This window comes from Heloderma suspectum, chromosome 2 (genome assembly GCF_057233095.1).
Source record: "Heloderma suspectum isolate Gila_16-S chromosome 2, 16-S_ref, whole genome shotgun sequence".
In the NCBI taxonomy this organism is placed as follows: domain Eukaryota; kingdom Metazoa; phylum Chordata; class Lepidosauria; order Squamata; family Helodermatidae; genus Heloderma; species Heloderma suspectum.
In genome coordinates, this window is record NC_139459.1 from 100390526 (window position 1) to 100418386 (window position 27861).

Consider the following 27861-nt stretch of genomic DNA (forward strand, 5'->3'; position numbering starts at 1 on the left):
GCTCACTCATCTGCATTGGCCAAATCCAATAGATACAGCTCCTCCCAGCATGGAGAGGACCATGTTGTACCTGCCTGCCATGTAGGTGTTAAAGATGAGGAGCCTGTCAAGAAAAAGAGGTGGCAGCCCTAATTTAGCACTAATATGGTTGAATGCACAGGGATTCAGGCACAGACTTTTAAGAGCTAAGCACTCAAAAGCCCTGGGGCCTGAATGGACAAATCTGTCAGTTTCAGTTTCTCCCACATTTAATTTTTTTTAAACCTCAAATTCTTTCTGTTCCGAAGTTTGCAAATGTTGGTTAAATTCTTATAAAAAATGTACTGAAATTTTCACCCATCCCTACCTTACTCTCCCTGGAATTTTTCCATGGGAAGCTCCTACTAATTAAAGACATAATGATTTGGCATCTTAATTGTGCTCTGTTCTCATCACCACAGCTCCCTGCCAAGAAAATCTGAACCTGCTGAACTTTTGCCAATCATGCTGTTGTTTCAAGAACAACATCATCCATATGCGCGCGCGCACTCTCACACATACACAGAGTTGTGTTAATCCCCAAAGCACTGGAATAACTTTGGAAGTCCTGTTAGGTACCCTACGCTGATGTTTCAGAGTGTAAGCCATTATAGGTAGCAAGCTGTTATTTGCAAACTTCTCAAATGCTGCAACCTCATACAGACTTTTGCCCCTGAGCACATAGCCTGCTTTTCTAGGTGTTACATATCTTTTTTTTTTTCCCCCTTTGCTGTGCGGTTGTTCATCCAATCATACCCTTGCATGCAAATATACCATAGCCTGTTCAGATAAAAAGGCACAATTAAATCTAAGTGCTCAGTCAGGGCAAATATCACTGAACTTTTCTAAAACCTCCTTTCACCTGTGTTTCAGGAACTAATCAAAACATGTCAACCGAAAAAAAGAAATCGGATTCCAGTTCCGCTCCAACTCCCCCAGCTTTGCCTGCACCCCTCAGTGATTTGAAGACTAAATATACTAAGGTTAGTTATATTTATGTTGGTTAACCTCCCTAGAGCAGTGCCACTGAGGTATGTGATGTTCTTAATGCTGTCGTTCCATACAGATTTCGCTTTAGCTCCAGATCTCAGTTCAGCTTGGTTGTGGGCTTATTCACAAACGTTCTCTTCGGCTTCAGTTTGCGTACTGCAGCTGCTGACAGAGTTGTCTAATCATTTCTTCTAGCTCAAGGAAAAGTTGCAGAGAGGTTGTGTGTGGATTGCTGTTTGGAACAGATATGTCTAAGACTATAATTCTATGAGTTGAAAGCATCTTAAAGTTTTGATCCTAAGCATAATACAGCTGCAAACTTATGCAGATGTACTTGGAAATTAAGCCCCATTGAAGTAACAGTTGTATCCTGTGCTTGCTTATATAGAGCAAGCTTTCATCTACTCCAAAAGAAGTATGCATAGGATTGTGCTGTAAATGGGACTTACCTTTTTTTAAATAAATGTGCATAGTTTCTGGCTGTTTACTAGAAACAGGTTCTGTAGAAAGTGTAGCCTTGATCCCACAGCAGTGTCTCTAGGACTAGGTTATAAGAGAGTACTAACATTTTACAGAGAGAATGATTAACATCCAAGACCAGCAAAAGGGTGGGGTGATGGAACATGTTAAGAGTGAATGTAACTCTGTTGTGTTATTATAGCTTATTCCAAAAACACTAACTTTGAAATAATTAACCTCCTCCAGAATCAATGGAACCTGGTGTGTGTGTGTGTGTGTGTATAAAATATATATATTTTACTTGGAAGATAAGTGCATAAACTCAGACATGCCACTTAAAGCAACAAGAAATGGACAATCCCTGCCCACAGACTTACAATCTAAACAAGACATAATGTTCAAGAAAAGGGGCTGGGGAAAATAAGGCATCAGTGGTTAGAGGTCTTATCTTTCACCCAGTTAAGCTGAAAGACTTGAATGTAGGTTGATTTATACTCCAGTGCTATGACGAATGAAAATAATTTCATTCCAACTGAATAGGCTCAGGATGTTACTTTAGTAGAGCTAATCAGCCTTGAAACCATGGTGTTTGGCTTAACTCCATTGCAATCACATTGGAGGGCCTTAACTGTGCCAATTTGCAACCCAGTCCACAAACTCCTTGAGCTACAATATCTGGATGTAAAATTGAGTACCATTTAATGCACTGAAACTAAATTGGCTTAAATTTAGATTTCCAGGTCAAGTGATCCATATATTAGGTTCTTCACGATACTTTGATTGCACACCTACACACAACAGAACATATTTCACACAGTTGTTCCAGTCCAGCGAAGGTGTTGCAATACTCAGAAGCAAGCCCTCACACACAGCTTCCTTGCTACATCAGGTGTGGGTGGGCATTTGGACAACAGACACAAGATATAATTTCTTTACTTTGTAGGCGTGGATGAAGATTTGGATTCCTATCTGTCTTGAATGAAGGTGGATGGGAATATGCGTCCTGATCCACTGTTTTGGGCCACTAATTGCACAGAATACAGATGTAGCTGCGCTGAAGCTAATGAATTTAGGAATGATGCATTACAGTCAAATCCTATGCATGCCTACCTTGAAAAAAGACCTATTGAAATCAATCAGAAAAATGTATATAGGATCGCAATCTCTATGCACTAGAGAGAGGACAGGATTCTTAAAGTAACACAAACATCATTTTCATATCCTCCACTTAGCTTTGAAGACCTAATAAACCTGTATATCCTGCTGAGTACCTTGGCTCAAAGAGAGCAAGCAAAATCCTTGCTGCCAATGAGTCTGTTTTATAAGCAAAGGTCTTCTGGCAAATTCTTTCCATGCGTGTGTGGGAGCAAACAAGATAAGGGCAAGCGTGACATATATTATCTCTTCTAACTCTTAAACTAGTTTCTTCACCACCACCACCACCACCACCACCACCACCACCCCCGTTTTTTCTTTGCATCCAATAGCTAGCAAAGTCATTGGAACTTTTGGAGGCTCCCAGGTAGCCTGCAGGTGAGCGGGAAACATATCCATGCAATCAAAAGACTTATTAGTAGGGCCCTTTGTTTGTCTTTTCATTGATCATAGGAATCTAAAGATCTGGAAAAGAAACAGAGGGCACCATCCAACCGAAGCAGGATTTCCCAACAGTGCAGCCACCAGCTAGTGCCTTTAACAGCAACTTGAATACAGACATGGGCAGATGATAGTGTTTATCTCCATGCTGTGAAAAGGTTCACCTGCTGCTTTCTGCACCTTAAACAGCCGTTAAAGGCAAAGGGCAAAGCAAGAAGGCCAGGTGTTTGGGCCACGTGTTTTCCTGGGCAGTTGGCAGCCCTAAGCCAAAGTTAAGCTCTTTTAAGTCCAGTGGATTTCCATGGAGGAGAATGGAAGTCAGTGGGATGTAAAGCTCGTCAACTTGGCCTGGAATATGCCTCAAATTGGGGTTGGACTTGATGGTCTTGTAAGCCCCTTGCAACCCTACTATTCTATGAAATACATTATAATTCTCAAGCCAAAAGAGACAAGATTTGGCATTTTAAAGCAATAGGATGTATGCATTTATTTATTAGCATGAAACGGCTATTTTATTTTTATTCTAAAATCAAACATTTCCTCCATGGTGAAACTTGGAAGAATAACCTAGCCCTGCAGCCTCCCCACACCCATCTGAGTGTTTGTATTTCCTCGATAAGGGCTGTAGAACTGTGACATCCATTTGGCAATATTTACCAAGTTTCTGAAACTAGAACAGACATCAGCTTCAGCTATTTTAATAAGAAAATACATTAAACCCTCCAGAAATACACACACACACACACACACACACACACACGCTAGAGTTGCAGGGATACACCTTTTACTAATATGTTAGTTTACGGGGGGGGGGGGAGTTATATAAACTTCCATTAAAGGGTAAGAGAGTAGTTGTGGTGGTAGTGGTTTTAAAAAAGAATATTTCAAAGCCTTCCCTTTTAACCTCTGTCCAGAAAACTTAGCCAGCCTAGGAATTCCTAGAATGCGCTATGTGCAACTCCAGAATAACCAGCATACCTGATATTTCTGTATTGCCAACTAACCACTGAATGCTTTACTTTCTGCAATATAAGGAACCCTAAAACCAATACTCAACAGGGGCATTGCTAGGCTTGGGTCCATGGAACCCTGGTCCCAAATTCATTTCTCCAGATCTATTCAGCAGAATACTGAGTGTCCATTGGTGCCGATGGAAATAGTTTTTTCTAAGCTTCATTGCCATCCAGGAGTCAATTTTCAAGGGGGATGGCAGCGGGGGAAGTAAAGGTTAATTCTCTCCTCCCTTCCTGCTGTAACATCCCCACCCCATCCCAGTCTCCCCCGGCACAGCAATTACGCTTAGGGATAAAAGCTTTTTCTATTGGTTTGGGATTATCTGGGGCAGGGTGCAAATTAACTGATTTTACTTGAGATTATTTGGATAAGAAAGTAATTTGTCTCCTGTGAAATTTAAAGAATCCTAGTAATCATTTCTAAATTTGCAGATATAGATATAAATTAGCATATAGAGATTTTATGCATATTTTTGTCCTGTGGGCTTAGGTGCCAAATCTTTTAAGTGCCTAGCGATGCCCCTGCTTCTCAAGCACAAATAAACAGCAAATGCTTTCATGATGAGCTCTAGGTGTCCTAACTCAAACAATTTCTTTCCACTGATGCAGACAAATAGATGAAAAGTACAATTGCATGCCCCAAGGGATGAATTTGTGCACCTCTAAAGGGAAGTGGGACCTGAAAAGGTCCAGGGAAGAGCTGGAGCCATTACCTTAAATAGGTTCATGTTCAAAAACATCAGCACTATAATAGTTGTAAGTCCTATTGAGTTCAATAAGGCTTGCTCTCAGGAAAGTAGGTATAGGATTACAGCCTACATGAACAGTATCAGGGTATAAATATCAGGTAAAGAATTCATTTTCCCCCAAGAAAAAGCTGGACAGGTACCTGTCTAATAATAATAATAATAATAATAATAATAATAATAATAATAATAATACATTACCTCTTCCAATATCACACCCACAGTGGTTTACAGCATGGAATAAAAACAATACAAAGATATTATAAAATATAATGAAAAGGTAAAGGTAAAGGTGTCCCCAACCAGTCGTGTCCGACTCTAGGGTGTGGTGCTCATCTCCATTTCTAGCCAGCGCTGTCCGAAGACGCTTCCGTGGTCATGTGGCCAGCATGACTGAACACCGAGGTGCACGGAATGCTGTTACCTTTCCCACCGAAGCAGTACCTATTTATCTACTTGCAATTTCTTGCTTTCGAACTGCTAGGTTGGCAGAGGCTGGGACTGAAGATGGGAGCTCACTCCGTCACACGGCACTCGGGTCTCGAACTGCTGTCCTGCCGACCTTCCGCAGTTCAGCATCTTAACCACTAAGCCACTGCAGCCCCATAAAATATAATACAGAAGTACAAAACAGACCTGCCCTCAGCATTTTAAGCTTTATTTCTTTACTTGCTTTTTATCCCATCCTTTCTGCTAGAAGCTCACGTTGCTATCGATGGCTCTCTTCCCCAACCCCATTTTATCTTCAGTGGTAGCCAAACCAATCTTTTGGGGCAAGTGTGCCCCTCAATTCAAGACCAATGCATTCAAAAAGTCCACGTAAACATGCACACAGTACATATGGATGTTATGGTCTATCCATCCCCGTTCCTTGGGATGGTTCTCTTTCATTTCATTCATTTATTTTATTTATATCCTGCCTTGGTTTACAAAGCGCCCAGGGCAGCTAACAATGTATAGAAAACAGTATTCCACATAAACAACATTAAAAAATCATAAAATCATTTTCCTCTCTTCTAGTGAATTAGGGAGGAGGCAGCAGTACACCATGGAAGCTACCAACAGGTGTGCAGAAAAGACTCTATGCCATAGCCAGAATTATGGGCCTATTTACTCCTATCCCAGTGTGCCATGAACTGCTTTTGCCCATGCTGTGTGTGGCACCTGTACTGCAGCTTGACCACTCATGTCCTAGATCAAGCCTGCACAACTTGCGATCCACCAATCCAAATGCAGCCCACATCATCCACATATTAGTGGCATGCCAGGCAGGCAGGAAAATGAGAGCTTTTCAACAGCTACTGTGGTACACAAGGGATTATGTTGGGCTTGGAGAATGAAAAGTACCATGGAAAAATTGCATGAACACCTCACCACAAAGTCAGCATGAATAGATCCATCTTCCAGCATGGATAGCTCCATCAGCATGGATAGATCTGTCAGCATGGATAGATCTATCAGATAGATCCATGAATAGATCCGTCAGCATGGATGGATCCATCTTTCATATGCCAACACCAGGGAGGATGTGACAGCCATCCCTAAATCAGCTTATCACCATGTATTCCCATTTCAGTGGCTTGTAAGCTGGACAAATGTGGTGTCAGATTGAGTCTCCATTAGTTGCATTTTGTTCCCATTGAAACAATGGTATTTAAGTTAAGTTATGAATAATTTGTCCCACTAATTTCAATGGGAACTAAATGCAAATAATTTCATCTGGATACAACCTAGTATCCTAACTTGTGGTTTAATCCTACAATCCTTCCATGCTCCAAAGTCACACTAAGGGTCAATCAAAAACATTAATAAGAACCGTATACATTGTGGGTGGGCAAGGAATTCAGGAATGGGCCTTTGATATACATGCCCTAGTAAATATTTTACTTGGTTACGGTCCAAAGTTAAATAATGATTATTGAAGTAATCGTGTTATCTATGAATTTTTCTCTCTCTGTTAAACTTTCAACCTGGCATTATAGGTCAAAATCCTATACACACTTACCTGGAAGTATGTTCCATTAAATTAAGTGAATGTTATTTCTGAGTAGACATACATAGGATTGCACTGCACACTGCATAAGCTGTATAGAGGGTTGGGAAATCTTACCTTTACCTGTGTTGCCTTTGGGAAGATAAGCTGAAATACAATGGAAATGTATTATTTACTGAGGAGAAAGAAAAGTATAACACAAATGTAAGCATCACATACCATAAGCAGCAAATGTCGTCAGTGTGTCTTTCTGTTTCCATTTAAAGATTCAAAAACTGGTAAACCAACTAGCAGTAGGAGGGTATCATTTGAGTAACAATAGTGTTAAGGTTAGGATTGGCCAAGCTCTTTATCGGGGGGGGGGGGGCACTCTGTTCTCCAGTCCCAGTCAGTGTCTCGGGATGGCCATGGGTGCATTTTGCTGTATAACATGATCCTTTTCTGGGTAGTCAGGCTCTATGATAAAGTCTGAACCACCTGTCAGTAATTTGAGATGGATCAATCTGTATTTTTTTAGTTTCTACAGTGATCAAGCTTTTTGAAGTGCAATTTCATTCTGTCCCATTTCTGCATCAGTTTGCGAATTTTTTAGTAAAAAGTCAGCATGGAAATCCATATACATTTTTGTACCCATTTCCCCATATCTACATTATGTACACATTTATCCCATTGGATGAACTGGGGAAAATACACAATTTTTGCTAATGTACACATTTTTGTACACATATTTTTGATTGGCGAACTGTATCACAAAATTTGGACAAATGCAAAAACTGAAGGATAATTGCATTCCGCTTTGCATATTAGCTTGGGAAGCACAAATTAGGTTCATTTGTTTGAAGTGTGAAAGAAACAAATTTCTCCACCATACTTAACAGTAACAGCTTCATGGTTAAGGCTCTCATGCATTTGGAATGGCCAAGGCATTCATTATATACAAAGCTGAAAGCATTATAACATTAAACTTTTCTCTTTTTTTTGAGTGAAATCATTGAAGAACTTTTTTTCTCTACACAATTCAAATTTGGTAAGAAACACTGAGGGCCAAATGCAAACTTATTCTGTTTCTGCAGTCCACATCCAGATCACGGGGCTATCACTGGTCTAGGATAGCGGTGGGCAACTTTGGGAGGTCGAAGGGCCATTTTCACCCCATGGGTGCTGAAAAATAAAAATGTAATGATAATAACAATGAAGTTCATAATGATAAATAAATGGTGCCCGTAGTGGCTTTGAAGTGCCCAAAGTTAGCCTGTTTGCTAATCCATAGCCACTACAGATGCCTTAAAACAATTAACTAATTTTGGTGGGTGGCGGGGGGGGGAGGGTGCATGCGGCCCACAGGCCATACGTTGCCCACCCCTAGTCTAGGAGATACATATTTGGCTTCATTTAACAGAAGCTGTTCATCATCCTGGACCTTGAGCTTTGAATTCAGGTATCTCCCAAGTCCCACTCTGTGGTATACTGCCACACCAAGGCTTCGTTCTAAGCCAATGGCAGCCAGAGTTGTGGTGATAAGTTTTTGCCTATGTGGCATCAGGGCCATCAGGAAAGGCAGGAAGGACAGGCTGAAGAGAAGGAAAATCATTCATATAAGCCCTGCGGCTACTTTCTTTTTTAAAAAAAATCTGGTTGTACTCAAACGTTTTGTATAATATTTTTAGGCTCAGATGTTTTCATTTTTCCAAAATGCAAACTCCATTGAGTCACAGACTGTACAAGAGAGCACCCATATTGTATTATGCTACAGAGGGAAACCAAAGCCACAGTTAGCAAAATAAACACCATAAAGGACACCTCATCATGTTGTACTTTTCAATACTTGTTATTGCTCATCAGAAGCAAAGAGAACCAGTTCAAACAGGCCCAGGACAGCTGTTGATGTTCTTGTGAGCTTATTTATTCACTTCTTCTGGCTCTCAATAGCTCACGTTTCTTGAGCACAATGTCTTGAGCACAACATCATGAGAATTGTAGTTAGAGCCAAAGATGATGAGTGCACTAAGTCAACTGAGTGGATTCACCTGCATTCCCACAGCCTAGGAATTCCCTACCACTGTCAATCTATTTTGATTGACAGTGGCTCTCCAAGGTCTTTCCCATCACCTGATCTTTTTTTTTTGGGGGGGGGGGATGCAAAGGATCAGTAGGACCTTCTCCATGAAAAGCTTTGTCCTCCCTGCCCCCATCCCCAATTTGTGATCCCCCTGGCTGCTTTAACTCCTATGGTCCTACAGTCTTAAGCAGTCATGAAGGATCAGGCTTTGGGTCTCTTGCCTTAGTCCATGTTCTTTCCTACTATTTCCAGAAGACCTGAGTGAAGAAGTATATGAACTTGGAGAGGGCAGAGAATGTGACTGAGCAGAGAATGTGACTAATTCTACATATAAAGAATTGCTGAGAATGAACATTGAGTTAAGAAAGGCTGGAAATAGAAATTGCCTTGTATACTGAGGATGGGGTGAAGAAGTCTCATGGTCATCCACTTGTCAACTGATAATATTTATATACATTCATATTTCACCCTTCTTTGAAGGAGCTCAGGACAGCACACATGGGTCTATCTCATTTATCCTCAAGTCAACTGAGTGAGAGAAGTTAGGCTAAGCTATAGTTACCTTCGGAAGATCACTCGACTTCAGAGTAGGGATGTACGAAAGTCACTTACCTTTTACGAAATTTGATTCGCGGTGGTGGGGAGGCGCTCCGTCCCTCCCCCCGAAATTCTGGCCGGGAGGGAGGCGTCCCATCTCTCCCCCCCGAAATTCTGGCCGGGGGGGAGGCGCCCCGTCCCTCCCGCCGCGAATCCTGGCCGGCTGGGTCTGGAAATGGTGGTGGCCGTAGCCGCCGCCATTTGCATCCCTGCAGTCAGCTGTGATAGGCTACGTAAATGTTTACGTAGCCTATCATGGCTGAGTTAAAAAAAACACAAACAAATGCGCGTACTCAAATGGCGCCGCCATTTGCGTACACGCATGTTTTTTTTTTTTAACTCAGCCGTGATAGGCTATGTAAACATTTACGTAGCCTATCACAGTATTTTTTAAACATCTAGCCGTGATAGGCTACGTAAATCTTTACGTAGCCTATCACGGTTTGTTTTTTTTTAACTTGGAAATGGCGGTGGCGGCAGCTGGTCGGAAGAATGCACTGGCATTCGGCCTCCCCAAGATTCGTGGTGAAATTCTCTGACATCCCTATTTTTATATTTATTTATTTCTATACCGCCCAATAGCCGAAGCTCTCTGGGCGGTTCACAAAAACTAAAACCAAACAACACACAATAAAACAATTTAAAATATATAGAACATTAAAACCAAAATATAACAATACAACCACAATAAAACCTAGCAGCAGTACAGGAGTTTAAAATACAGATTTAAAACAGCAAAGATAAAAATTTAGAAAGCTAAAATGCCTGGGAAAATAAAAAGGTCTTCACCTGGCGCCGAAAGGAGTACAATGTAGGCGCCAGGCGAACCTCAATAGGGAGCTCATTCCAGAGCTGGGGTGCCACAACAGAAAAAGCCCTCCTCCTAGTAGCCACCCGCCTTACTTCCTTCGGCAGGGGCTCACGGAGAAGGGCCGCTGATGATGATCTTAAGGTCCGGGCAGGCACATATGGGAGGAGGCGATCCTTCAGGTAACCTGGCCCCAAGCCGTTAAGGGCTTTGAATGTTAACACCAGCACTTTGAATCGGGCCCGGAAATGGACTGGCAGCCAGTGCAGCTGGAAAAGTACTGGCGTAATATGAGCTCGCAGGCCAGTCCCTGTTAACAATCTTGCTGCCCTATTTTGGACCAGCTGAAGTTTCCGGACCGTTTTCAAAGGCAGCCCCACGTATAACGCATTGCAGTAATCCAGACGAGAAGTTATCAGAGCATGGATAACTGTAGCTAGGCTATCTCTGTCCAGATAAGGGCGTAGTTGGTATACCAGCCGAAGCTGATAAAAAGTGCTCCGTGCCACTGAGTTCACCTGTGCCTCAAGTGACAGTTCTGGATCCAAGAGCACCCCCAAACTACGAACCTGATCCTTTAGGGGGAGTGCAACCCCCTCCAGAACAGGTTGATTATCACCTAGCCGGGCAGACGAACCACCCACTAACAGTACCTCCGTCTTGTCTGGATTGAGTTTCAGTTTATTGGCCCTCATCCAGTCCATTACCGTGCCCAGGCACTGGTTCAGAACAGCCACTGCCTCACCTGGTTTTGATGAGAAAGAGAGGTAGAGCTGGGTGTCATCCGCATATTGATGGCACCTCAGCCCACACCTCCGGATAACCTCCCCCAGCGGTTTCATGTAGATGTTAAACAGCATGGGGGATAGAATAGAGCCCTGTGGAACCCCATGGCACAATTGCCATGGCACAGAGCAATAATCCCCCAGCACCACCTTCTGGAATCGGCCATCCAAGTAGGAGCGGAACCACTGTAGTGCAGTGCCTCCAACTCCCAACCCAGACAACCTATCCAGAAGGATACCATGGTCGATGGTATCGAAAGCCGCTGAGAGGTCCAGGAGAATCAACAGGGTCGCACTCCCCCTGTCCCTCTCCCAGCAGAGGTCATCCCACAGGGCGACCAAGGCAGTTTCCGTTCCAAAACCAGGCCTGAAGCCCGATTGAAATGGATCTAGATAATCCGTTTCATTCAAGAGTGCCTGGAGCTGTCCTACAACCACCCGCTCAAGCACCTTGCCCAGGAAGGGGATGTTGGCCACTGGCCTATAATTGTTAACATCCTCTGGGTCCAGGTTAGGCTTTTTCAGGAGTGGTCTAATTACTGCCTCTTTTAAAGCGGCAGGCACCACTCTGCACTGCACTCTGCACCCTACTTCAGAGTGGAAGATATTAGGGGTGAACGAAAGTCACTTACCTTTTCTCGCAGCTTTTTCGCGGTGGGGGGGAGCGCTTCGCTGCTCCCCCCGCGAAGTTCAGGCCGGGGGGGGGGAGGCTTCCCGCCTCGCCCAGCCAAAATTCAGGCCGGGGGGGGAGGCTTCCCGCCTCGCCCGGCCGAAATTCAGGCCGGGGAGGAGGCTTCCCGCCTCGCCCGGCCGCGAACACGGAAGTAACAACAAAAAAAAAAACACGTCCCCTGATAGGCTACGTGACGATTCACGTAGCCTATCACGGCTAGATCTGGAAAGTCAGCCATGATAGGCTACGTGAATCGTCACGTAGCCTATCACGGGTGACTTTAAAAAAAAAAAGCGCGTACGCGAATGGCGGCCCCCATAGGGAGCCGCCATTCGCGTTCCTTATTTAGTTGCTGTAGTCTACGTCAATGTTTACGTAGACTACGGCGAAAATAAGGGCAACGCAAATAGCGTTGCCCTTATTTTCGCCGTAGTCTATGTAAACATTGACGTAGACTACAGCGACCAAATAAGGAACGTGAATGGCGGCTCCCTATGGGAGCCGCCATTATCCGTACACACTTTTTTTTTTTTTTTAAAGTCACCCGTGATAGGCTACATGACGATTCACGTAGCCTATCACGGCTGACTTTGCAAATCTAGCCGTGATAGGCTACGTGAATCGTCACGTAGCCTATCAGGGGACGTGTTGTTTTTTTTTTCTTTCATTGCAATGGCGGCGGCGGCAGCCGGTCGAAAGACCGGCTGCCGCTCCCGCCCCGCTCAAACACCGGACGAACCGCCAGTCGGACCCGCCGCCGGGAGGGACATTCAGGGAAGGTAAGTCCCGTCCCGGGGGGGGGCGGGGGGGGCAGAGGATTTCTCCCCGAAACTTGTTCGGGGGGCCGAACACGTTGGCGCTCGGCCCCCCGAAGTTTCGGGGAGAAATTCTCCGCCATCCCTAGAAGATATAAAGGCTAGCTGTGGTTAGCACTTCTAGAAGTTAGCATCCATGCACCACTGTGTCTGAACAGATTCAAATGGTTTCATAGCTGCCCTCAGGGAGTTTCCCATTCACATGGCTAGTGGACTTGTCAAAGGTCTGGTTGGTCTCTATTTATTTATTTATTTATTTATTTCATTTCTATACCACCCAATAGCCGAAGCTCTCTGGGTGGTTCACAAGAATTAAAACCAAACAGCACACAATAAAACAATTTAAAATATATAAAACATTAAAACCACATATGGGAGGAGGCGATCCTTCAGGTAACCTGGCCCCAAGCCGTTAAGGGCTTTGAATGTTAACACCAGCACTTTGAATCGGGCCCGGAAATGGACTGGCAGCCAGTGCAGCTGAAAAAGTACTGGCGTAATATGAGCTTGCAGGCCAGTCCCTGTTAACAATCTTGCTGCCCTATTTTGGACCAGCTGAAGTTTCCAGACTGTTTTCAAAGGCAGCCCCACATATAATGCATTGCAGTAATCCAGTCAAGAAGTTATCAGAGCATGGATAACTGTAGCTAGCCTATCTCTGTCCAGATAAGGGCGTAGTTGGTATACCAGCCGAAGCTGATAAAAAGTGCTCCGTGCCACTGAGTTCACCTGTGCCTCAAGTGACAGTTCTGGGTCCAAGAGCACCCCCAAACTATGAACATGATCCTTTAGGGGGAGTGCAACCCCCTCCAGAACAGGTTGACTATCACCTAGCCGGGCAGATGAACCACCCACTAACAGTATCTCCGTCTTGTCTGGATTGAGTTTCAGTTTATTGGCCCTCATCCAGTCCATTACCATGCCCAGGCCCTGATTCAGAACAGCCACTGCCTCCCCTGGTTTTGATGAGAAAGAGAGGTAGAGCTGGGTGTCATCCGCATATTGATGGCACCTCAACCCACACCTCCGGATAACCTCCCCCAGCAGTTTCATGTAGATGTTAAACAGCATAGGGGATAAAATAGAGCCCTGTGGAACCCCATGGCAGAATTGCCATGGCACAGAGCAATAATCCCCCAGCACCACCTTCTGGAATCAGCCATCCAAGTAGGAGCGGAACCACTGTAGTGCAGTGCCTCCAATGCCCAACCCAGACAACTTATCCAGAAGGATACCATGGTCGATGGTATCGAAAGCCGCTGAGAGGTCCAGAAGAATCAACAGGGTCACACTCCCCCTGTCCCTCTCCCAGCAGAGGTCATCCCACAGGGCGACCAAGGCAGTTTCCATTCCAAACCCAGGCCTGAAGCCCGATTGAAATGGATCTAGATAATCTGTTTCATTCAACAGTGCCTGGAGCTGTCCTACAACCACCCGCTCAAGCACCTTGCCCAGGAAGGGGATATTGGCCACTGGCCTATAATTGTTAACATCCACTGGGTCCAGGCTAGGCTTTTTCAGGAGTGGTCTAATTACTGCCTCTTTTAAAGCAGCAGGCACCACTCCCTCTCTCAAGGAGGAATTTACAAGCTTCTGGTCTCTAGGGTATAGAAATTACCTTAGAAGTTGATGAGCAAGCCATCATACCCTCTCCCATGGTCTAGTGCCCATTCTGCTCTCTGATATACTAGGGAGCTTGGGGAAATGAAGCAGCAGGAATGATGGGTAGATCACAAGTGATGGAAGACTGTGGAAGAGGCCAGCCATGCATGGGCTAGACCTCACTGTAAGGTCTACTCAGTGATGGTGGTAAAGAGAAATACTTCTCTGCCACTGGTTGTGTCCATTCAGTGCCATCAGTTGGTCCTTTTCTGTATACTGAGGGGCCTCTTACCCTCTAAACCTCAGAGTGGTTTGAGGAAACTCTTGATGGCCTACTCTGGCCTGTTTGTAAATCACTTTGCAGATAAATTGCTTGCATCCCCGCTGACTTGGATGCTACACTGAGGGCAGTTAAGCCTTTGCTTGTTCCGTTGGGGGACCATATCTCAGTTGTAGAGCACATGCTTTGCACGTAGATAGGGATGTTAGAGAAATCCGCCACAGATTCAAATGAGGCTGGATTCTTTGGAATCCAGCCTCAGGAATCCGCGGCAGATCAGCCCCACTTACCTCCTCTCCGGGAGGATTCCACATGGGAAGGCACAGCTGCTTGTTGCACCAGGAGCCATTCGCCTCCGCGCCGACCGCCATTAAAAAAAAAGACAATCGGCAGGATGTCCCCATAGACTTATACGCAAAATAGAGCCATGAATCTTGCGTATAAGTCTATGTGTCCATAGGCTTATACATAAGATTCACGGTTCTATTTTGCGTATAAGTCTATGGGCACATCCTGCCACTCACCATTTTTTTTTATGGCGATTGGTGTGGAGGCGAAGGGCTCCAGTTGCAGGTAAGTGGCAGCCCTCAGCTCTGTGGAATCTCTGAGAAGATTCCAGGGGTGAAGAACGGATCACATCCCCCCCTCAGATTCCCCACCAAAACAGACTGTGGGGAATCCGTAAATTCCTACACGTAGAAGTTCTCAGGTGCAGTCCCCAACATCTTCAGGTAGGGCTGGGAAAGACTTCTGTCTGTACCTCTAGAGAGGGGCTGCCAGTCAGTGCAGACAATATTGAGCTGGATGGACCAATGGTCTGACTTGCTGTAAAGCAGCTTCCTATGTTCCTGCAAGTTTCAGTCTCCACAGCTCAAGGATGTGGACAAGGTGCTTGGATAAGTGTGGTTACCACTTGACCCTTGCTCATCACAAAGCTAATGCATCTGGTTGGGAGGCAATGTCTGTTGGATGGGTCCCTATTATAAGAGAGAGTAGTCATCCACACTGTGAAGGCCATGTTGGCTAGAAATTATGGGAGCTGTAGTTCAAAACATCTGAAAGGCACCAGGTTGACTTAAAACATGAAATTACAGGGGAAGGTCATCCAGCATTGAGGTGACAATGCTGGTGACAGTTAGCTTTATATTTCCTTTTAAGCTAGTCCAGGTTGACATTTTGAACAAATGTTTGGTCCAGTGGATTGGATGAGGCTAACAAATTGAAACTCTTTCCTGACAAGATGGAAGTGTTGGTGGTTGACTTGATCCGTGAATTGGTTTTGACCTTTTCTGGATTGCCTTGCCTCCCTGCCCCTGCCCCATTAAGGATCAGGTTCACAGCCATGTTCAGAAGTGACTTTCATCAACTTCAGTTGGGGTACCAGTTGTGCCCTCTCTTGGGGAAGGAAGATCTTGCCACTGTCTTCCATGGTAATTTCCAGGCTTGACTACTGCAAATTGGTCTTTGTGGGGCTGTCCTTAGAAAGTGTTTGGAAAGTACAGGTAGTCCAGAATTCAGCAACCAGGTTGTTAACTCGGGCTTTCCATAGATGATCTATTGCATCTGTAGTACCTAAAGAATTCCAGTGGCCTCCAGTTTGGTTCCAGGTACCACTCAAAGTGTTGGTATTGTCCTTTAAAAGTAAAATGGTCTGGGACCAGGACACCTGAAGGATCACCTACCCCAATAAGAAATTGTTTATGTGCTGAGATTATCATCAGAGGCTCTGAGTGTCCCTGCCGTTAGAAGTGAAATGGGCTGTGAGTGACCAGAAATTTTGGAATAATGTTGCCAGACAATTTACTAGGCCTTCTCTCTTCTTTTGTTTAGACAGCAAGTGAAAACAATTTGTGCATTTGAAGGCAGGGTTGATAGATGACATTTCAGGACCCGTGTGCTGCTCTGTAGATCTGGATTTTTAACTGAGCATATTTGAAATTGTTTTTTATTTTGCTGTTTGGCAATGTTCTGTGATTATATTGTTTGGGATTGGCTTGGGCATATATTAGTGTAGAGGTGGGCAACTTGCAGCCCTCCAGATGTCTTGGCCTACAAGACATCTGGAGGACCACAAGTTGCCCACCCCTCTTGTAGAGGAAGGGCAGGCAGGATAGAAATCCAATCCTTTAAAATAAACACATTTAGGTTTATACATTTCCCACCATGCTCACCCCTTCATAGAATCATAGAATCATATAATAGAAGGGTTGGAAGGGGCCTACAAGGCCATCAAGTCCAACCCCCTGCTCAATGCAGGAATCCAAGTCAGAGCATCCCTGACAAATGGCTGTCCACTGAGCATCCTCCACTGTGGATGCCTTCAAACTTAAAGGAGATGTTTGACTGTTGCAATTGGTGTTGAATCTGCTATGGCCAATTTACAATTTGGAGGTAATGATATGAGGACATAATAGGAGGTACTGATATAAAGCCTTTTGAGTTAGTGCCATAAATGTAGCGATAAATAAATGCTCGGAGGATTTCCAAAAAAGGTATGTTTCACAATTTTCTCTTTCACAAACACATATGAATTTGATGTACTGTTGCATCACACAGCACCATTATATTAATATTTGCCTTTTTGCACTCACTCACTCACTCTTTAGGAACCAACCTTGCTGCCAAATAGAGGTGCCCTTTATTTAACATTCTTGCATGCTATATACTCATGCCTAATTTGGTTTTCATAGTAACAGATCATGGTTCTGCCCTTATGTTTTTTAATCTACATCTGGGCCTGGCTATCAGCTTCCCTATAAAGTTGTTCTATCAGTGTAGGAGACATTTATTCTACCTATAAAAACGGATTTGGAGCGCCTCCTGCTTCCTGCTTGTTTAAAGGTTAAAATTCCATATGTAGAATGCTGCTTAGCAGTTTTAAAATGCATGATTTCAGGTATCTTAAATCTGTTGCTGGGTAAATCAGTGTGATCTCTGGGTAGTTCAAACCATGATATGTTTAAGACTACATGATTACTATGGTTATTTTTAAATACTGATCTGTTGTGCGATGGAAAAATAAGACTTGACTTCGTTCTCATGGTGCATTTGCAATCTAAAAGGCAAAGATAGGATCAGATATCTCCCCCCCACCCCCAATCCAGCCCATACACATGGTAGGGAGCATGAATTGCACTGCCTCTCATATCTCTGCTTCTCCGTGTGGAACTGTAACATTTTAATATGGCTTACACACATTGGATTCCACACACAGAGACTGTATGCAAAGATTATACCTCTGCATGGACATACTGGGGATGGGACAGACCTACTGGGTGTATGGAAGGAAGCTGTGTATCTGGCTTGGACTAAATCAAGGAGAGGCACCATCCAATTCAGCCCATAGCTATTTGCAGGCAATGCCACCACCACTCTCCATGGAAATGAATGGGACGATGCAGTATGCCTATGTACACCAGATGCGGGGGAACATGGGCGGGAGGGTGCTGTTGCACTCATGTCCTGCTTCTGGGTTTCCATAGGCAGCTGGTTGGCCACTGTGTGAACAGAATGGTGGATGAGGTGGACCCTTGGTCTGATCAGCAGGGCTCTTCTTATGTTCTTATTGGGAAACTCTATGAATAATGCTTTGGCAATTGAGGACACAATCCACCATTTACATCTCCTTTGTAAATCCTACTATCATAAATAGGATTGAGCCACCGTTGTGGTGGGTTTTCAAATTCCCCCCCCCCTTCACTGGTGACAAGGGCAGTCATTAGGTACGGCTTGTATGACACTGGAAAGGAACTTTTACAGATGGCAGCAGTGGGACAGTCAAAAGTCAGAAAGGATAATTTAAAGAAAGCCTGAGGCACAACGTGCTTTCCACCTGTAGCTCAGCACTCCAGCAAACTCATATTGTGGCTCAGTAGTGGCTTGACTATCTTGCATTCCCAAGCAGGAGACAAAAACAGGTTTATTGAGCCCTTTGTGGGCTGCCATACATGGCAGGTTGGTCGTGTCTGTCTGTCTGTCAGGTCAGGAATCTAGAAGGCCTGGGCTGTGTTTCCATGACAATAGAAGGAGAAGCTAATGAAGGAGTACCTAGGGATGGTGGAGAATTCCACCGTGGACCTAAATGAGGCCGGATTCTCCGGTGTCCGTGGCAGAACGGATCACTTACCTCCACCTCCCCCCAGAATCCTCCGGAGCTGGCTTCTCTCCATAGTGAATCCACAGAGCCTCACGCTGGCTCCGTATCGCTGGTGATACAGTAATGGCGGCTGCCATTACCATATCACTGTGAGGAATGAATACAGCCGCAAATGGCGTAGTGGACACCACTGGTGGCTGTAAAGCCCTTAGTTTAACCTAACTGCAGCTCCCCCCCCCCCGGGCGGATTCCCCATGGACCGGAAGGGAGGGAATCCGCCCATCCCTAGGAGTACCAGATTTTTTTTAAAGGAATCGACTTTGCTGTGAGCAGGGGTCCATGAGCAGATCCTTTGAAGCAGTAAAAATTGCTGCACAGAACATACTTCCTGGTGGGGGTGGGGGTGGGGGTTGGAGTGAATGTCATCTGACTGGCAGGGGCTGCTGCCAAGAGAGAGGTTTTCCCCCTCCTCCCTTTCTCCTTTCCCCTGATGCTCCAGATGCACCTGCATTTCAGGAGCAAGCATCATTGAGCACAATGGGAGTTACTTTCAAGTAGACATACATATGTTTGTGTTGGGAAAGGGGGAGGAGGAGGGGAGGGAGAACACCAGCCCCCATTTTAACCAGCAGGACCTCATTGACCACAATGGGAGTTACTTCTGAGGAGACACTAATGGGAAAGAGTTGTGGGAAAAAGATGGAAACCAGCCCCCATTTTAATGCACAGGATCTTTATAAGGAAGAAGTAGTTACTTCCTAAGACAATGAATTGGAGCCTCAAGATTGCGCTTAATCGCACTTAAGGAATTGGGCTTTGAAATGTGCGGTGCCAGTTGAGGGGCTTTTCTGTTGTTTCTGTGGGGATTCAGAGGGCAAGCCTCATACAGTACAATGGCAGGAAATACCCCTTGACCAGGTTCAAAGTGAAAGACACACCCCTGGGCAGGGCTAGCATATCCGAGCTAAATACAGTGGTTGGGGACATACAACTATACCAGGGAGAACCCGACTTAAGGAAAAGAATCAGACTTTAAGCAGTCTCAGGAATCTGGTTTTTCCCTGATAAGCTCCGGGGTGGCTGCTGGATGGCCTTGACGTCATGTATCCCTAATGACCTCAACACACAGCTGGCTTGGAGTAAATCACTGGTGGAAACACGCCCCTGGTTTAAGGAGTACTGTATCACAGTAAGTGAGAATAGAAACTAATTTCACAGAGTAGAAATGGTGGAAAAGAGATACCAGCCACCAAAGGGATCTTTAGTGGTCCATGAGCTGGTGAAAATGAGAAATGAGAAAGAAAAAAATCCCTGTAGCTTTCACCTCTACCAGTCAGCTAGGTTAGGGACAATTTACACAATTATTACATTTTGACTCAAGGGGTGTCTCTACATTAAGCAAAAAAACCCTCAAAAACCCACATCTTTTCTGGAGCTTCCTGCTTGCGGTTTCTTTGTGGGATTAGGAAGGGCTCCTTTACATGGAAACCATGTGGTTTGAACTGAGGGAGTGCCTTCCTCCCTCCCTCCCCGGCATGTGTGCAAAGTGGGGGGGGGAGTCTTGTTTTCGTAGCTTAACTTCTGCTGTACTGTTTTCTCACAGTCCCCAGGAAACCTCTGACTTACTTTTTGGGTAGACATAAAATGTAAGATTGTGCTGTAAGTCTGCAACCGTTGGCATACTTATGTGGGAATGAGTGGCATTGAACTCAATGGGACTTACTTCTGAGTAGACATAAGATCACCCTGTAAGTCTGCAACCCTTGGCACACTTACTTGGGAGTAAGCCCCATTGAACTTAATGGGGTGCTCTGAAACAACAGAGGACGTTGCTTCTGAGCTTGGTGAGGTGGGGTATCAGATGTGTGTGTCTCCCTTCACTGCAGGGAGGCATTTTGCCCTCTTCTCCCTCCAATTAAGAAATGTGAGGCAGGACAGGAGACGCAATTGGCAGGAGATTCTTGCCCCTCGCACCTGTCAGATCTGCTCAGATCTCCTTCCATGCAGCCCCGCTCCCACCATCAATGCCTTCGTCATCCTGACCACGCCCCCAACAACTGAAAACAAACGCCCAGGCAGACACAGTTGTTTCTTCCACTGTTGGAGAATTTCACAGGGAGGTCATGGCGCTCCTGTTCCATGGGCTGGAAAAAATACCACATTTTTTGCATTTGAGGAAAACATGAGATAGCCTGGGGGAAATGGCGGGAGGCGCCTTGGTCGGTAACGGCATCATGTAAAGAGCCTGCAAACTTCTGAAAGACAGCCATCTCAATAGCAGGATAAAATCTCCATGTGATGAACCCCAAGGAGTCCCTCCCTCCCTCCCTCCTGCCCCCCCCCCCAATAAGTTATGCTTGAGTAACTTCATTTTCAGTGAAATACGACAGGAGACAGGAGGATATGAAAAAGAAACCTGAAATTAGCTCAGTTTCTCTCTTTTTCCTTATGTCATGGGGATATATGACATAATATATGACATAACATGAGTCAGTGTAGAGGTCATACCTTTGAGGTAATACCTATTTAGGCAGAGATACCCTTCTCTGCCTAAATAGTTCCCTGTAAAGACATTTTATTAAACAAGAACATGATTGTTAAGGTCATCTTTCATTTCAGAAAGACATATTCTTTATGGCAGAAGGGGGGGGATGCAAGAAATGGGATAAGGAGTTAAATAACACCAGTTTCTCCTTCTGACTTCTGTTCCCTTGCAGATATTTATAAACAATGAATGGCATGATTCAGCTAGTGGCAAAAAATTCTCAGTTCTTAACCCTGCAACTGGAGAGAAAATTTGTGATGTGGAAGAAGGAGATAAGGTATGTTTTTCAGTCTTTGCCATACTATGAATGTCTTCTTTGGTTCTCAACCTCCCCTACACCCCCTGAGGTCATTATCTAGGGGAGACATAATGTGTGGCGTGGCAAGGCAGTAGCCTAGGGTTGGGGAAGAGAGTTCAGGCAGCTCTGTATGAGGAAACACTGGCTTGATTACAAGAAGGCACAGGAAGGGCACTGACATGACCCTAGGATGGGCTCCCCACTAACCGGAAAGACTGGCTTATCACCACTTTGGTGGATGATATGAGGAGGGCTCTGGATAGTGGCGATTGCTCCTTCCTTGTTCTCCTCGACTTCTCAGTGGCTTTTGATACCATTGACCACGGTATCCTCCTGAACCGCCTGGAGGGGTTGGGCATTGGAGACACTGTATTGTGGTGGTTCCGGTCCTTCCTCTCCATCAGGTACCAGAGGGTAGCACTGGGAGAGGAGGTATTGGACCTGGGGCCGCTCACATGTGGGGTGCCACAGGGTTCCATCCTCTCCCCGATGCTATTTAACATCTATGTGAAGCCGCTGGGGGCTATCATCAGGAGGTTTGGGGTGCGGTTTCATCAGTATGCGGATGACACGCAGCTCTACCTCTCGTTCAAATCTTCACCAGGGTTGGCTGTAGAATCCCTGTCTAAATGTCTGGAGACGGTGAGTGGCTGGATGGGGAGGAATAAACTGAACCCTGACAAGATCGAGGTACTTTTGGTGGGATACAAGAGTAGGTTGGGGGATGTAGACCTGGTGTTGAATGGGGTACGGCTACCCTTGAAAGACCAGGTCCACAGCCTGGGAGTCATTTTAGACTCCCAGCTGTTCATGGAGGCTCAGGTGTCAGCCGTGAGCCGGACAGCATTGTATCAACTCCATCTGATATCGCAGCTGCGCCCCTTCCTTCCCGACCATCTGCTCCCATCGCTGGTACATGCCCTGGTCTCCTCTCATCTAGACTACTGTAATGCACTGTATGTGGGCTTACCCTTGAAGACAGTTCAGAAGCTGCAACTGGTGTAGAACACAGCGGCTCACCTGATTAAAGGCAGCCACCAGCGTGATCACATCACTCCGGTGCTGAAGGAGTTGCACTGGCTACCAGTTGTTTTCCGGGCCAAATTCAAGGTGTTGATTGTGACCTTTAAAACTCTATATGGTTCCGGCCCAGCCTATCTCAAGGAGCGCCTCCAGCAACATCAGACAGGTTGCTCAACAAGATCAGCCTTGGATGGCCTTCTCTCTGTCCCATCAGCCAGGACAGCTAAGCTGGTGAGGATGAGGAAGAGGGCCTTTTCTGTGGTGGCCCCCACTCTGTGGAACTCCCTCCCTAGGGAACTCCGCCATGCCCCCTCGTTAATGAGCTTCCGTCATGCACAGAAAACTTGGTTATTCAGGCAGGCATTTGGGGTGGGTTAGGGTATTTTTAAATAATGTTTAATGTGTAATTTTACGGTTTTAAATTGTACTGCTGTACATCGCCCAGAGTGGCCAGGTGACCGGCCAGATGGGCGATTAAGAAATTTAATAAATACATACATACATACATACTTGGACATCAGCCGTTGGAACAATAGAGAAATGGAGGAAGGTTCCAAGAGTGAAGGAGACTACTGTAACATTTTTAGAGCAGTGGAGACCATTTTGGAAGCATGCTATTTGTGTTCAATCCAAATGTGCCTTTTAAAAAGCTCTAAAAACCGATTCTGACAATTTGCAAAAGAAGCTGACTCTGCGTAGTGCTGATTGGCTAGTGCCTGTGAAATTGTCAGAAGTGACCATCATCACCACCACCCCTCAAATCAAGGAGTACTTTTTAAAGAGGCCAAATGAATGGATAAACATTCACTTTCTTTTCCAACCTCCTCCTCTCCTTAAATTAAATAGGATTACATATCAGATGGGCATGGTGTTTCATCAGTCTTAAACTTATTTAATATTTATTATTTTAAATTAAATTAAATTAAATTAAATTGTGCAACTTAGTACTAAATATTACATATGCTCAGCCTCAGACTTGTTTCTACTTTAAGCAGTCTTAACAGTTTCGTTATGTAAAAGAGATAACGGCATCCAGTACTCAGACTTGTTTTCTCATAAGCCTTTTTCCCCCAAACTAATATGGATTGACAATTGCTGTTAACGAAACAGTTCACTGAAATGCACAAATCCAGCAAATTATACAACAAATTTTAAAATTCAGAGCCTAGTATTTATTTATTTTTGTTTATTTATTAAATTTCTTAATCTCCCATCTGGCCGGTCACCCAGTCACTCTGGGCAATGTAAAACAGTACAATTTAAAACAGTAAAATTACACATTAAAACGTTTAAAAATACCCTAACCCACCCCAAATGCCTGCCTGAACAACCACGTTTTCAATGCTTGGCTGAAGCTCATTAAAGAGGGGAAATGGCGGAGTTCCCTAGGGAGGGAGTTCCACAGAGTGGGGGCAACCACAGAGAAAGCTCTCTTCCTCATCCTCACCAGCCTAGCTGTCCTGGCTGATGGGACAGAGAGAAGGCCATCTGAGGCTGAACTAGTTGAGCGTCCTGTCTGGTGTTGCTGGAGGCACTCCTTGAGATAGGCTGGCCCAGAACTGTATAGGGTTTTAAAGGTCACAACCAACACCTTGAATTTGGCCTGTAGAACAACTGGTAACCAGTGCAACTCCTTCAGCACTGGAGTGATGTGATCATGCTGGCAGCTGCCTTTAATCAGGTGAGCTGCCGTGTTCTCCACCAGCTGCAGCTTCCGAACCATCTTCAAGGGTAACCCCACATAGAGCATATTACAGTAGTCTAGACAAGAGGAGACCACGGCATGTACTACTGATCGGAGCAGATGATCGGGAGGGCAGGGACGCAGCCACTGTATCAGATGGAGTTGATACAATGCTGTCCAGCTCACAGCTGACACCTGAGCCCCCATGGACAGCTGGGAGTCTAAAATGACCCCCAGGCTGCAGACCTGGTCTTTCAAAGGTAGCCATACCCCATTCAACACCAGGTCAACATCCCCCAGCCTCCTCTTGTCTCCCACCAAAAGTACCTTGGTCTTGTCAGGGTTCAGCTTCAGCTTACTCCTCCCCATCCAGCCACTCACCATCTCCAGACATTTGGACAGGGATTCTACAGCAAACCCTGGTGAAGATTTGAACAAGAGGTATAGCTGTGTGTCATCTGCATATTGATGACACCACACCCCAAACTTCCTGATGATATCCCCCAGCGGCTTCACATAGATGTTAATTATCATCGGGGAGAGGATGGAACCCTGTGGCACCCCACATGTGAGCGGCAATTGATCCAACACTTCCTCTCCCAGTGCTACCCTCTGGTACCTGCTGGAGAGGAAGGACCAGAACCACTGTAATACAATATCTCCAGTGCCCAACCTCTCCAGGCAGTCCTGGAGGACCATGGTCAATGGTATCAAAAGTCACTGAGAGGTCAATGAGAACGAGGAAGGAGCATTCACCCCTATATTTAGCTAATGAGCCAAGAGATTTTAGGACTTTAATATACAATAGAGCCAACAAATAATTGTACATTGCATTTCAAAAAGTTTTTTTTGCTCAGAAAACCAAGAAGGGATTACAAATCAAAGGTCTACATGGGAAGGGGAAGTAATATCCTTCCAGTTATATTGTTTATTGAGGTTACTAAGCCCAGAGAGCCTAAAATATGATTACCTTGGCAACATGGTCAATGGAAAGTAAAGTACATTTTCAGTACAATCCTATGCTTGCCTACAGAGAAATAAATTCAATTGAACTTCAAACTGCAATCCTATATTCACTTACCTGGGAGTAAGCCCCACTGAACTCAGTTGGACTTAGAAATACATTTGGATTGGGTTACATGTTGTATGTAACCCAATGCAAATGTATGTTGTTGTAAACATCTTTAAATCTCCAGTATGTCTGACCTGGGGAATAGTAATCTGCTTCTGTTTCACAGTACACTCTTCTATATGGAGGGAGCAATCCTATGTGGATCGACGGTTGCCTCCGACCCTGGGGGTGACCTCTATCCAGTGCAGGGCAGGAGGAGTGGTGAGGGACGGATCTTCTCCTTACTCCCCCTGCCCTGCTTTCGTGGCTAGACAGCTGATTTTGGCTGCCTAGCCGTGGGACCTCAGAGAGTGGGAAGCGGTACCTGGACGACACATAGGATGTGTCATACCAGTATTTCCGAATGCCCAGCCCTAGCCTGCCCCCAGGAATGCCCCACTTTTGCTGCTCCACACTGCTCTTATGAGTGCAAAGTGCAGGGCCAATCCACGCTGCCTACGAGACAGTGTAGGAGAGGGCGGGGGTCGCTTCTCCAGGAACTGACCTATCCTGTGGCCATCTAGCCGCTGACGAGCGGCCATAGGATTGCACCCTTAATGGAACATTGTGGAGTTTAAGAAGCATTCTTTCCTTTTGCTGACTGGATTTGTTTTATTATTATTTATTGCATTTCTATACTGCCCAAGAGCCGAAGCTCTCTGGGTGGCTCACAATTTTAGCTTTCTGGTACTATGCCTTTTAACTACAGTGCAGGTAAATGTGTTGCATCCTGTGGAACTGTGAGTTCCAATTTCCACTTGGAGTGTTTTCCCATCTTTCTTCAATGACAACATAGTTTTCCAATACAGGGAAATAAGCTTTGCATGTGAGGATTGGATCACAATTCACAGCACGTATGTTACATCCACACACCTGTTGAAGGAATATGTGATAGTGCACAAACAGGCATTAGCAGCCGGGAAGTGGTATGCCTGGGGTTGTGCTGGACTTGTCATGTGTGGAGCCAGGGATGTACTTCTCACATTCCACTAGAGCAGCGTTACCTTACCTGGCACCCTCCAGGTGTGTTGGACTACAGCTCCCATAATTCCAAGCCAGTATGGCCATTGACATCAGGGGGGCAAGCTGGGGAAGGCTATACCGGAATGTATGACCTTAGAATGTCCCCTGGGAAATCTGTTGGGGGGGGGGGTTGATGGAATTCTGCGGCGTGTATGGCTCACTTTGTGTCTCCGAGCTGAGCAGCAAGCTGTTCCCTAAAGTTCATGAACTTTTTTGCACATTTGGGGGGAAAGGTTCTGTATTGTGCGCGGATTACACAAATTTGGCTGTAATTTGCATAATGTGTGCAGATTCAGTTGTAATTTGCACAAATACGGTCATAATTTGCACAGATTGGTCAGAAATGTGTACAAATTGCAGAACTTCCAAAAAAAACCAAAAATGCACAAAATTCCCAGAAAATCCACAAACTGGCTTGACTTGCTGCAGATCAAGTCGGGCACCACAGCAGGAACAGAAATGATGTTCAGAGGGCCAAGCCTAGGAAAACTCATCAAACTCTACCCCCGAAATGGAGTTCTCTGACATCCCTAGCATGACCTAAAGATGTATCGCAGTCTCTGATAACGGTTCAATCAAAATACACTTATCGTCATATACTTACTGTATTTAAATGGGTTTTCTGTACAGGAAGATGTCAACAAAGCTGTTAAAGCAGCAAGGAAAGCTTTTGAGCTTGGGTCCTGCTGGCGAACAATGGATGCTTCAGAAAGAGGAAGGCTGTTGAACAAACTAGCTGATTTAATTGAAAGAGATCGTCTCCTCTTAGCTGTAAGTCTAAATTTACATTGGCCATATTTTAAGCAATCCATATTGTTAGAGACTAGCTTATCAGAACACATTTGAGTAATCATAGCAATGAATAGATCATGGATAGTTGACATAATTCAGGATGAGGCTGCCACCCAAATGGTTCTAGTTCAAGACTGAACTGAAAATTAGGCCTGGAAGAAGGGAGCAGAACTGAAACCATGTATATAAAAATGATTGGGCTTCCAAATGGTTTTCTATTTCCTGGCATCCAATTTCAAACTGTACTTAATAGATAGGCGTGAGTGTAGAGGCTTATTTTTGTGCTTTAAAAAAAAAATCTAGTATTTTTATTTTGCCAGGTGCCCTAAATGTTATGGAAAAGAGCTTATAAATCTGACTACAAATCCTGTGCAGAGTTAAGCAATATGGCTGGGGAATGCTGGGAGTTGTAGACATTTTCTCTGTCTAAACATGCATAGGGTGTCTAAACATGCACCCTCAATCTCACTGAAGTCAGTAGGATCTGAGCAGCCTGACTGTGCAGTCTCAATAAATTAATAAAGAGCTCAAGTGTAGGAGTTAGTTCAAAATGCAAAGTCCTTGTTGTTGTTTTCATGAAGAGGCAAATTCCATCTTAGATATCGTATTGGTAACACCCTCTGTCAGAAATGTGTAATGAAAGGTTGTTTATTATAATCAACCACGTTTGATCACAATCCACAAAGCAGCTATTTTGGAATAGCCACTTAAGCTGCAATCCTATACATGTTTACCTGGGAGCAAGAGCTATTGAATGCAGCAGGGCTTACTCCTGAGTAGACATGCATAGGATCACAATATTAGAAAATCAATGAGAGAGGCTACAATATATGAATTACAGGTTCAGTTTACAGC

At 44.9% G+C, this 27861-nt stretch overlaps 1 protein-coding gene and 1 long non-coding RNA gene across 5 annotated transcripts in view; one reads left to right on the forward strand and one right to left on the reverse strand.

Annotated features, from left to right (window-relative positions):
- Positions 1–27861, reverse strand: part of LOC146352541 (uncharacterized) — an 81207-nt gene that overhangs the window by 18387 nt on the left and 34959 nt on the right. For all 4 annotated transcript variants that reach the window (XR_014787756.1, XR_014787755.1, XR_014787757.1 and 1 more), the window contains exons 5-6: positions 26819–26897; positions 6933–6962 (exon numbers count right to left, since the gene is read on the reverse strand). This is a non-coding gene — a long non-coding RNA (uncharacterized LOC146352541). The remainder of the gene's footprint in view (positions 1–6932; positions 6963–26818; positions 26898–27861) is intronic.
- The window catches only part of ALDH1A1 (aldehyde dehydrogenase 1 family member A1), a 61261-nt gene continuing 34236 nt past the window's right edge, over positions 837–27861 (forward strand). The window contains exons 1-3 of the mRNA XM_084834297.1: positions 837–1001; positions 21248–21352; positions 26845–26985. Coding sequence (XP_084690423.1) covers positions 906–1001; positions 21248–21352; positions 26845–26985 — 342 coding nt within the window. The 5' untranslated portion in view covers positions 837–905. The remainder of the gene's footprint in view (positions 1002–21247; positions 21353–26844; positions 26986–27861) is intronic.